At 40.4% G+C, this 12,287-nt stretch overlaps 1 protein-coding gene across 1 annotated transcript in view; it reads left to right on the top strand.

The window, feature by feature from the left end:
- MAT1A (methionine adenosyltransferase 1A) overlaps window positions 1-11,635 on the top strand; it is a 73,607-nt gene extending 61,972 nt beyond the window's left edge. Inside the window, exons 8-9 of the mRNA XM_040320711.1 lie at window positions 1,310-1,443; window positions 11,058-11,635. Coding sequence (XP_040176645.1) covers window positions 1,310-1,443; window positions 11,058-11,160 — 237 coding nt within the window. The 3' untranslated portion in view covers window positions 11,161-11,635. The remainder of the gene's footprint in view (window positions 1-1,309; window positions 1,444-11,057) is intronic.
- The last annotated feature ends 652 nt before the right edge of the window (window positions 11,636-12,287 follow it).

The raw sequence follows: 12,287 nt of genomic DNA, 5'->3' as shown, positions 1-12,287 counted from the left end.
GACCCTGAAATCAAAGGCATAACTCCTGGAGGCAGTCATTTCACCACAGCTGGAAGGCCAAGGTCACCTGCCCCTGGTCTAATGCAAACCCACCTCTTAACCTGGTGATTCTAAGTATCATACCTTTGGAGTATTTGTAGGTTGGGGTAAGAGCAGTTTAAAAAACATTAGCTTGTTTTCAGGACACAACAGCAGGTGACTAAAAGTCTAGGGTAGACTGACCTATTAGCAATTTTGCTCTAGGTGTACAGCCAGAGCAGATTAGCTTTAAATGCCTATTAATTCATACCTGCAACAAAAATGCAGGGGCAGAACCAATTAGAACTAAGTAGGACAGTACTAACAGTCAGCAGTGGTTAACCTTGTATTAAATACATGAGTGTGTTACTGTCAGCAACATGATACATGGGAGGCTGTATGTCAAATCCCGGCAGCCCTAATGTCCTCTTCCACAGCTTATGTTGACTATGCAGAAATTAATCCCTTAGAGGGATTTATAAACTTGACTAATAATAAGGGTATTTATTATGTAAAAACCCCATCATCACATTATATTCAACAGATATTACTTTTCCTATTAGTGTTACAGAAAACCACATTTTAGACATAGGTTGCCTCATTAATGTGTTACAAAAGTGGAACTTCTGCTCATCTGATCCCCCCCGTTGCCACAATTGTCACCTTTTGAGGGGAAGGGGGGACAGGATACCTGTCCTTGACAAGTATCCTTTCCCACTTCCGGGAGTATGGGCCGCGAGTCGTGACATCACCGCGGGGCTCCCTCCTCCTTCCCCGGCCGCCGGGCCTGTAGGAGAGAGGAGCAGGCCTCGCCCATGCACAGTAGGGTTCCCGGCAAGAAGCCGAAAGGCTACACTGCCAGGTTCCCTTACCCGCAATGGCAGCGGCAGCACCCGACAGCTGATGGAAACATCAGCTGCGGGTGCCGACATCACTGGACTCCAGGGCAGGTAAGTGTCCTATTATTAAAAGCCAGCAGCTGAAGTATGTGTAGCTGCTGGCTTTAAATAGTTTTGTTTTTGTTGGAGCGAAACACCACTTTATTATTGTCCCCTGGGCTTATTTAGGAGATCAGTGCAAGGTAGTGATGAAGTGAAAAGTACTGTAATAAAAAGCAACCATAGTTAACTATTCAAAAGTTCATCCTAGTTAGAATAATTAAATATATGATACAGTATGGCTTTCTGGTGCTCCTCATTATATATACCAGAGTAAGTGATATTATGAATATTATGGTGCCTTCTTTATGGTGGCAGAATAAATCTTATAACTATTCGTATTGATTTATAAGGTGTCTTATGCAATTGGTGTGGCCCAACCATTATCCGTTTCTCTGTTCACCTATGGGACCTCTGAAAAACATGAGAAGGAGCTACTGGACGTTGTCAATAAGAACTTTGATCTGAGACCTGGAGTCATTGTCAGGTAAAAATGAATAAACCATGACTAGATAAAATGCCTCTGTGGCTGGATAGAAATACAGGTGCAAAAAGCTAGAGAATCATAACAGATCTTTGGAGACAGATGGCTTACATCCATAAGTCCTCAAAGAGCCTAGCAAAGTCAGGCCATTGTTCCAAATTTGAAGAGCCACCTTACTAACTGGAATGGTAACCACTGATTGACAAAAAGCAAATGTGGTACCGAGATTCAAAAAAGGGTCAAGAAGTATACCAGGTAATTACAGACCAGTCAGCCTTACATCAATAGTATGCAAGATATGGGAATGAATGGTAAGAGTCCAGAGATTATACTCAATAATTTAAAAAACACAAGAAAACTGCGCTGCAACACAATGTTCTCAAGGCAGCAGCAATCGTGCGAAGTACACAATAAACATAAAAACAAACAAAAAGCTGCGCCAAGCTAATAAAAATGATAAAACCTCTACTTAGAACGGAGATTAGCAGAAAGTCCAAAAAAAGTCCTTATGCACATAGGCAGAAGCTACTGATGTAATATTCAAAGACAATAATTCCATAGGAAGTGGCTATTGCTGAAATAATGGATCTTTCAATCACCCGGTGACATGTATACAAATCGTGAGATCCCTCCACCGAGAATAATAAGCCTCTTACCAGATGGCAAGTAACCAGAGCAGTTGGCTATAGCCCAGCCACGGCCTTTGGGTTCCCCAGGGATCACAGGACAACAACCAACAGCGTCACGACCATTATTGATTCAATCGCTCCAATGCAGGGATTATATAAAAGAAAGGACGCATATAGCGTAATACCGCTGGGTAACAAGTTTTATTAAAAAGTAATGTACTTACAGCAAGTAGGGATAAAAACAGCGTGTGTTTAAAATGTAAATGCCGGCCGGCATGCAGGAGCCCTCCTCCCGAGCGTGGTGACGTCACCACGCTCGGGAGGAGGGCTCCTGCACGCCAGTGACGTCACCACGCTCGGGAGGAGGGCTCCTGCATGCCGGCCGGCATTTACATTTTAAACACACGCTGTTTTTATCCCTACTTGCTGTAAGTACATTACTTTTTAATAAAACTTGTTACCCAGCGGTATTACGCTATATGCAAAAGGGTGGTACTACTGCGCTACCAAATAAACTAATATAAAGGAAAAATAATCAACAAAAATAATTAAATAATAAAAGCTGCGTATCAAAAAGGTGAACAAAACCAATTAATGAATATGTAAAAAGTGAAGATAGCGCTAATATCAACTAGTGCTGATTTAGTACAATATAGTGAGTGATAATCATATTCAATTCAGTGAATGGTGTAAACATAAATTAGAAAACAACAACACTTATGAATGAATAATGATGAAAAAGCAGTGAGTTCATAATGGGTTAACCGACTAATCCCATATGCAGCACTCAGGCCACTCAGCTGATGTCTCCTTCAGACTGGGACTGGGACTGGGAACTTATTTATCGAGGAAGAGAAAGAGGTATTCTAAATAAAAAAGAAGAAAAATACCTCATTCCAGAAATTTGTAGGGTCCCGATCATATACACGATACCAAAGATCCACAAGGATCCCACCAGACCACCGGGTAGACCCATTATAAATGGGATACAGTCTATAAATTCCCGACTGGGAGAGTATGTGGACAAGTTCATCCAGCCTTTAGTTCCTCAAACAAGGGCTTATTTAAGAGACACGAAGCACCTTATTCAAATTCTTGATAATATAGTGATAAATGAAGAAGAGAAGTATTTGTTAGCCACAGCTGACGTGGCATCACTCTACACTATAATTAATCATGAAGAAGCAATTGGGGCAACCAAATGGGCACTAAATAAGTATGGTACTTTAATTTCGAAACAGAAACGGTTTGTTTTGAGATGCTTGGCCTATGGCCTCCAGCATAATTATTTCTGGTATAAGTCAGACTATTACCGACAATTAAATGGAATAGGGATGGGCGCCAAGTACGCACCAAGTGTCGCAAATGTATATATGTCCGAATGGGAGGAGACGGCTATCTATGCAAATATGCCGCATCACCTAGTTTTGTACAGAAGGTACATTGATGATTGTATCATCATCTGGAAAGGTGATGAGTCCACCCTTACACAATTCCTGGATAAATTGAACGTGAACCAGAAGAATATCAAACTCACGTATGAAATTAGCGACAAATCGATCAAATTTCTGGATTTGGAAATTAATGTGGAACTTCAAAAAATAACTACTAAAACATACTTCAAACCGGTAGAAAGAAACAGCTATATACCTACAGACAGCTGTCATCATGACCCTTGGTTGATTAATATCCCCAAAGGGCAAATGATAAGAATCCGGAGAAATTGCTCTGATGTGAATGTCTTTGTAGAACAAGCCAACATGCTGGGTAAGCGATTTGTGAATAAGGGGTATGATGAAGACTTTATACAAACCCAAATCACAAAAGTATATGATACACCGAGGGAATCCTTGATACAAGATAAGATCAAAAATAAAGGGGTAGGAATGGAGCTACCCATTATCTTAAATTATAGTGTCCAGCACAAAAAGTTGGAAAAGATATTTAGAACGCACTGGCCGATACTACAAGCCGATAGGCAACTACAAGGGATCCTGCCGAGCATCCCGAAGATAGTATATAGGAGAGCTCCCACTTTAAGGGACATAATAGCAAAAAATGTTCCGGACCCCCCAACAAAACAAAACCAATTAACCTTTTATCAGGCAAAAGGATTTTTTCCATGCAAGCGTTGCTACGCTTGCAAGAATACGAACCTTAATGGCCAAAAGTGTTCCAAGTTTGTGTCGAATGTAACTCAAAAAGAATACGAGATCAAGGATCTCATTACATGTCGCACAGAGGGTGTGGTCTATGTATTGCAGTGTTCTTGTTCACTGCAGTATATAGGACGCACTAAAAGACCAATGTGGAAACGCATAAGAGAACACGTTCAAAACATTCAAAAGGGGTATCCTGACCACAATGTTTCACGTCATTTTGCATTGTGTCACAATCAAAACCCTAAGGATTTAAAATTCTGGGCTATTGAGAAGTATAATCCTCATTGGAGAGGTAGCCACAAAGTTCGTGAACTTAGTAAAAGTGAATCCAGGTGGATATTTGAAATGGGTTCCTTAGTGCCCAACGGGCTTAATGTAGAATTTGATTTGAATTGTTTTATTTCAGATTTTTAATTTTTAATTTTTAAATCAAATTCTAAAGATGAAATGATGGATCCAGTCCCCTTTCTTTTATTTATTTATGTTTTTTTTTCTATCACATCTTGAATGGGTTATATATTTAATATATATTTTTCTATGCCCATATATGAGCATGTAGATTTTGTATATATACAATCATATGAATGGTTTTATCATTATTATATTTGTTATATTTACATATTTTAGTTTTCAGCGGTGTGGTTATATATATATTTTATATTCCACATTGGTCCATTGTTACCATATAGCTATTGCCCCTTCAAGATGTATCTGAACAATACATTATATGTTAATGCAGTACTTTGAGCTACATGAAAAGGGCGATGTAAATTAAAAAGTAATGGCTATATTGTTAATAGGTTCTTTCTCGGTTTTAAAATGAAATGTTTGTAAAAATATGGTTTTTAAACATGTTTTTAGATGTATATGTTCGCCCATATGATCTAATCAAATTAGGCATACAGTTAATATGGGCAACCGTATCATATACCTTTTTAATCTTTTTATATTAAACGATGGTTCTGTATATGATTGTATATGAAATGGGCATGTTAAAGTTGTGTTTTGCACAGTGCCTGAGTTGTTTGCCAGCAATGATGTTGATGTCAGCTCCCTTCTTGGTTTCACTTCCTGTGAAATTGACACGCAGCGGCTCTGTTAAAAGCTCAGCTGTTCTCACAGTCACATGGAGACCCATGACTAAGCCACGTGACGAGTGGCGTAACGCGTGGGGGAGGAGCCTATGTGACGGGAATACATCCTTGTGAGGAGACCATCGCACTGAGCGGCAGCTTTTTTCCTAACTCTGAGCCTGTGTGTATCGGCGGATGTGTGAGTTGGTACACCGTCGATGTAATATCTTGTACATCCCTCTAGTCATCACAGTATTGTGCTATGAGGCTTGTCCTCTCTCTTTTTTCTTTTTCATATTCCGATCGGAGTGTTTCTGACTGAATTGCTGCATAGGGTCGTTTGTCTAATGAAAAGCAGTCTGAAGGAGACATCAGCTGAGTGGCCTGAGTGCTGCATATGGGATTAGTCGGTTAACCCATTATGAACTCACTGCTTTTTCATCATTATTCATTCATAAGTGTTGTTGTTTTCTAATTTATGTTTACACCATTCACTGAATTGAATATGATTATCACTCACTATATTGTACTAAATCAGCACTAGTTGATATTAGCGCTATCTTCACTTTTTACATTACGCTATATGCGTCCTTTCTTTTATATAATCCCTGCATTGGAGCGATTGAATCAATAATGGTCGTGACGCTGTTGGTTGTTGTCCTGTGATCCCTGGAGAACCCAAAGGCCGTGGCTGGGCTATAGCCAACTGCTCTGGTTACTTGCCATCTGGTAAGAGGCTTATTATTCTCGGTGGAGGGATCTCACGATTTGTATACATGTCACCGGGTGATTGAAAGATCCATTATTTCAGCAATAGCCACTTCCTATGGAATTATTGTCTTTGAATATTACATCAGTAGCTTCTGCCTATGTGCATAAGGACTTTTTTTGGACTTTCTGCTAATCTCCGTTCTAAGGAGAGGTTTTATCATTTTTATTAGCTTGGCGCAGCTTTTTGTTTGTTTTTATACTCAATAATTTGCCTGTTAAAATGGTTGAATGAGTAACAGCTGCCATGGATTTATGAAGCACTGCTCTTGTCAGACCAAACTATTAACATTCTACAGGCATACCCCACTTTTAAGTACACAATGGGACCAGAGCATGAATGTAAAACCAAAATTTACTGGAACACTGGAGGCTAAGTGCTTAGAGCTTCAGTTCCTTCTACTGCGGCTGCACAGTGCAGGAATGTTTGTACTTGTAAGGCCCCGTACACACGACAGAATCCAGCAAGAAACTCGATGGGAGACGTATTCTGCCGAGAAAACCGGTCGTGTGTACACTTTTCACAGAGAAACCCGTCGGGAAACTCGTCGAGCCAAATAGAGAGAATGTTCTCTATTTCCTCGTTAGGCAATGGGGAAATTTGGCTCGACGAGTTTTTGACAGCCGAACGAGAAACTCGACGAGAAAAACGATGTGTTTTGCCCGTCAAGTTTCTCGGACGTGTGTACGGGGCCTGAGTCACTTTACGTACACTCGCAGATATGTCCGTACTCGCGAGTGTACGTAAAGTGAGTATCCGTAAAGAGGGTTTTGCCTGTGTAACGGCACCCCAAATGGGAAAGGGGTTAACGCCGTTTAGGATATTCCCTTTCCGAACACAAGGCAGCTACGACACTCCACAGTCAGGCGAACGAGACCCATACAAATAATTCTTCCACAGATACGAGACAACGCTCTGTATGAGGTTCCAAACAAGGAATGACTTTATTGAGAAATACATGCTCTTATATATAATTTAGGATACTGCAGTAACCACAGGAGATATGGCCCGGATCCACCCACAACATCACACAGTGGTTACCTAACAAGCCCCCCAATACACATAATCCTTAATACATCTCTTAGCAGACACCCTGTCTCCAGGACCTGACCTAATTTACATGAGCTAATTAACTACAGCTGATGACTCAGACACCTGACCTTTAGGCTTCCCAGTCTGGTTGTCTGTTAACTTACAATACACATTATCATCAATACACCTTCACACAATTGCAGGGTCAATTAGCCCAATCCACAAGGAGAAGATCTTTAGAAGTTAGTCTGGATTAAATTTACATTACACAGGCAGCCAGGTAGCTGAAGGTGATGACATTAACATCTTTCAATTAACCTGTTGAGTTCAGAATCAACAAACAGTAATTCGTTCTTTAAAGATATCCTGGAATATATTGTGGATAATCATTACTGCCCCATCTCAGGTAGTCCAAGATATCATTTCTCAGTCATCCTATGCCCCTAGTGGACATAGGATGATTTTAGACATAAGAGGCATCGGGGAAGCTGAAACAAGGATATCTCATACTTTTCAAGAGCTTCTGGGTTCCACAGGCCCTCCCGTTACATCCTGTATAAGGAAGTGAGCAGTAATTTAGGTAGAATTCCTGTATAAGGAATTGAGCAGTCATTTCGGTAGAGGAAGGCCCACAAAAGTTACAAGGTAAAGTGTTACTAAACCCACAACAGTAAAATCAATATGTACTGTATATGCAATTCCTCCCCTTCTTCCACAGTCCCCAAACCATCTCCTTATAGAACAGAGCTTTTGGGGGCAAGCTGCTCATGCTCAGTTTGGTGTGTACTGCTAGAGAAGGTTTTTTTTCTTCTTGGGAGAGTGTATGTGATCAGCACAGGGCCAATGAGCACTGTTCAGACAGAGAATCAGGAAGAATGAAAACTCATTCTACAAGCTTTAAAAAGACACAACACTGCCCTAACTGCTGATGAGAAAAGGTACTGAGCAGTTTATATTTACTAAAACTATTGCATTTCCATGTTCTGTGTACTGTGGGAGGCCAGATATAGTGAATGTAGAGGCATGGGTTTAGTAACAGTTTAAGTCTATTGACATTGAGGGATTTGTATTCACCTGGGTAGAAAACTGATTACAGGAACACAATAATGATAAATTACCTATTTTCCAGATGGTCTAAGGTTGTGAGGAGAGTGCTCCAGGGTTTGGTTCTTTATCTATAAATGATACAGAGGTTGGAATACATAACTCAGTCTAAGGCCTTGTACACACGGGCAAACATGTCCGCTGAAAACGGTCCGCCGTACCGTTTTCAGCGGACATGCCCGCCTGGAGATTTCTGTATGATGGCTGTACACACCATCATACAGAAATGAGAGACAATCCGCGCGGACAGACAGCGCGGTGACGTGTTCGCGCCGTCGCCGCGACGATGACGCGGCGACGTGCGCGACGCTGAAAGGTCAATGCTTCCATGCATCCGTCAAAGTCATTTGACGCATGCGAGGGATGGCGGCCGCTCAGACATGTACGGTAGGTCTGTACTGGTCCGCGGACCAGTTTCAGCAGACATGTTCAGTCGTGTGTACAGGGCCTTAGAGTTTGCAGATGATACAAAACTACAGTATATAATCCAATACTTTCATACCAGGAATATTGAATCTCTACAAGAAGACAGTAGTGTATTAAGGTTTTTTTCTGCCCTAGGCCTGACTAAACTTGTGCACCCCCTAATTTAAATATGACCCACCCCTTGCTGTTTAAGGCCCGCTCTGAAAATTTTGACTGGGGACACTAGGGCCTGGGGGCAATGAATTACTTTAATTTGCATCTCACTTCCTGTTTGGCTATGGGGCAGGAGGTGAAGGGAAATATCTGCAATGAGACAGGGATGGTAAAAAATAAACTGACAGGGGCTATAACCCTCCCTTACTCTATCCAAAATGAAAAAAAAAGTGTTGCCTATAGTTCTTTAAGCACAAATTTTCTGATAATTTTATGGAGAGGACTAAGAAGATATAACCACTAGACTAACCACTAGACTAGACTAATTTGCCTCTCAGCCCAGTCCGCCCCATAAGACTGGCACTACACTAACTGTGTAGCACAAGCCAGCGGGGACTCATTCCGTGCTGCCCCCCCTGCAAAGTGCTGCCCTAGGCCTGGGCCTTGTTGGCCTAGGCCAGGATACAGCGTTGCAAGAAGACCTTGATGGGCGGGCAGCTACATGACAGATGAGGTTTATTACTGAAAAATATAAAGTTATGCACTTATGCATGGAAGCTACTCATTATGAGGTGCTCCACTGGTGAAATCAGGGATGAAAAAAGATTTGTGGGTCCTTGTAGACTTAGTAGTAACATGCAATTCCAGACTGCAGCCAGCAAAGGCAGCAGACTACTATCCTGCAGTAAAAAATTACTTAAGAGATAAAGCTATAATTGTACTACTTTATTAAACACTGGTTCAGTCTCATTTTGAATATGCAGTTCAGTTTTGGTCATCGATCCTAAGGAAATATGTCATTGAACTATAGAGAGTTCGGAGACCTGCAACAAAATTAGTAAGAGAGGCGAAGGACCTATTTTTTTTAGAAAAGATTACAGAGATTACATTTATTCTCCTTGAAGAAAAGGCACTTTGGAGTGGATAGGGTTGAAATACTGTATATACATTTTTTAAATGGTGACTACAGTATTAGGAACAAACTATTTAATGGACTCTGAAGACACATGGCCACAACAGAGTTAAAACAAGAGGGGTTTTAATCCTAAAGTTTGGAAGGGGTACTGTCAGAAGCAGAGCAATGAAAATGTGCAAATTCCTTCCACAGTTATCAGCTAAAAGTGCAGTACACTTCCAAAAACTTTTATGCCTCATTTACATTGGTCCCTCTGCATTTATCTTTTTTAAATGCAAGTGAAGTGATCTGAGAAGTATAAGCTATAAACAACTTTTGTGCATACCAGATAACTTTGCCTGCATTTAGATATTCCCGCTTTAAAGCAGGTTTCACTTCATATAGCCATGTTTATAGAAGACTGTTGACACAAGGCAGTGAAATATTTGATAATGAATAATTATAACCCACAAGAACATTTTATGTGATTTTAAACTATTTGAAGTAATGTCACTTCAAGACTTCTCTACGATATCAATAGAAACCAGTAGGTAATTGCAAAGTGGTTCTAAATTTTAAATATTTTTTTACCTTAATGCATTTCTAAGGTAAAATGCCGAGGAAAATGGTAGTGTGTATGTTTTTTGTCGAGAAAACTGTTGTGGAACTCGACGAGAAAAAAAGAGAACAAGTTCTCTTTTTCCTCGTCGGGAGTTTCAATTTCCTCGTCGTGTTTCTCGTCAGGCTGGTTTACGACGAGAAACACGTTCGTGTGTCTGCTTAGAAACAAGCGCATGCTCAGAATCAAGTATGAGATGGGAGCGTGCCTTTGGTAAAAGTAGGGTTTGTAATGGAGATAGCACATTCGTCACGCTGTAACAGACTGAAAAGCGCGAATCGTCTCTTACCAAACTTTTACTTAACATGCAGTAACATGAGATTAGCAAAAGCAACCCCAAGGGTGGTGTCAGTGGAATCAAACTTCCACTTTATAGTGCCGTTGTATGTGTTGTACGTCACCGCGTTTGAGAACAACAAGATTTTGTCTTGACAGTGTGTACGCAAAGAAAGCTTGTCAAGATTCTCGACAAGCCTAACAAGGAACTCGTCTAGGAAAACGATGTTTAATTTACGACGAGTTGCTTGGTCGTGTGTACGAAGCCTTCCGGGAAAAAACTGATATGAATGGATCTAAGTACAGTACACAATAAGATGCTGCAGAATAATCAATAAAAAAATAATAAATTAAAAATTCCGAGCATCCTGTGACTTTGACCTTACACATGTCCCCTTTTAGAAAAACCTGTATGCTTACATTGCATGTACATTATATTATTAAGTTCCTATATTTGTTTTTTGTTCTTATTTTTTCAGGGATCTAGACCTGAAAAAGCCTATATATCAAAAGACTGCATGTTATGGTCATTTTGGCAGAGAAGATTTTCCATGGGAAGTGCCAAAGGAGCTGGTCTTTTAACCAATGCTATAGGAACTAATAGGACCATTCTCATTCAGGAATTCCATATTGTTGTTATGTACAGTTGATTGAATTGGCTGAAAATAGAAATGAATACAAGTGAAGTGAATAACTTCAAGCCAAAACCTAACACTTTATCTACTTCACAATTCCTTTTCAGCGAGCTGAAAAATTATTTATTTTTTTCTCCATTTGGATAACAGCAAACTTAAAATCATTTCCGTTTTAATGACACTAGCACAGGAATTTACAGAGCTGGCACCAGGAAATGAAAGCAGGAATTAATTGCAACTATAATGGGTGGGCACACCCTTAACATTAAAGAATTCTGAGGAATTGCAGAGTATAGTCTAATAGCAAAGTCGATTAACTGGTCTTGTGTTTTATACAAAATGCTAATTTCTCCATGGAATAAATGACTGGAGTGCATTGCAAACTAACATTCAAAAACAAATAAAAATTCCCTGCTCACTTACCAGCCAGACTGCAACAAAACCAAATTGACATTGTCTAACTATTCACGTTAAAAACAAGGGATTTAGTAGCACACATTTGCAAACATATGTGTAAGCTGCAGTGACCATGTCAAAGCACCCCAGTTTACTGTGGTTCTAACTCAAATTTTGAGAATCTCCCAAATTGGAGCGCGTATAGAGCAGTTGGATAGTTTAAGGGCAGGTGTGTCTGGAGGGAACTGAACCCTCCTTAAAAGGTATAGGGACGCATGGGACACCCAGCAAGAGCACAATGGCAGCTTAAGGTATCCTGTGCGTAAACGCAGCAATCCAAAAACTGTGCAAACAAATGGCAACCACCTCAACATGTAACTAGCCTCTACGGCAAGGAGCACATGGAAGGGCAACGCACATTGAAAACAAACTATAATTCCCAGCTCACTTACCATCTAGCCTGCAAAAAAAACAAATTGACCCTAAAGCTGCGTACACACGATCGCTTTGTCCGATGAAAACAGACCGATGGACTGTTTTCATCGGACAAACCGATAGTGTGTGGGCCCCATTGTTTTTTTTCCCATCGGTGTTAAAAAATAGAACATGTTTTAAATTTTTCCTATGGATAAAAAAACGATAGAAAAATTTGATCATCTGTGTGGAACTCCAATCGGA

Source organism: Rana temporaria, chromosome 8 (genome assembly GCF_905171775.1).
Source record: "Rana temporaria chromosome 8, aRanTem1.1, whole genome shotgun sequence".
In the NCBI taxonomy this organism is placed as follows: Eukaryota; Metazoa; Chordata; class Amphibia; order Anura; family Ranidae; genus Rana; species Rana temporaria.
The sequence above is the reverse complement of the archived record's forward strand: the minus strand, read 5'-3'. Positions and strand labels throughout refer to the sequence as shown.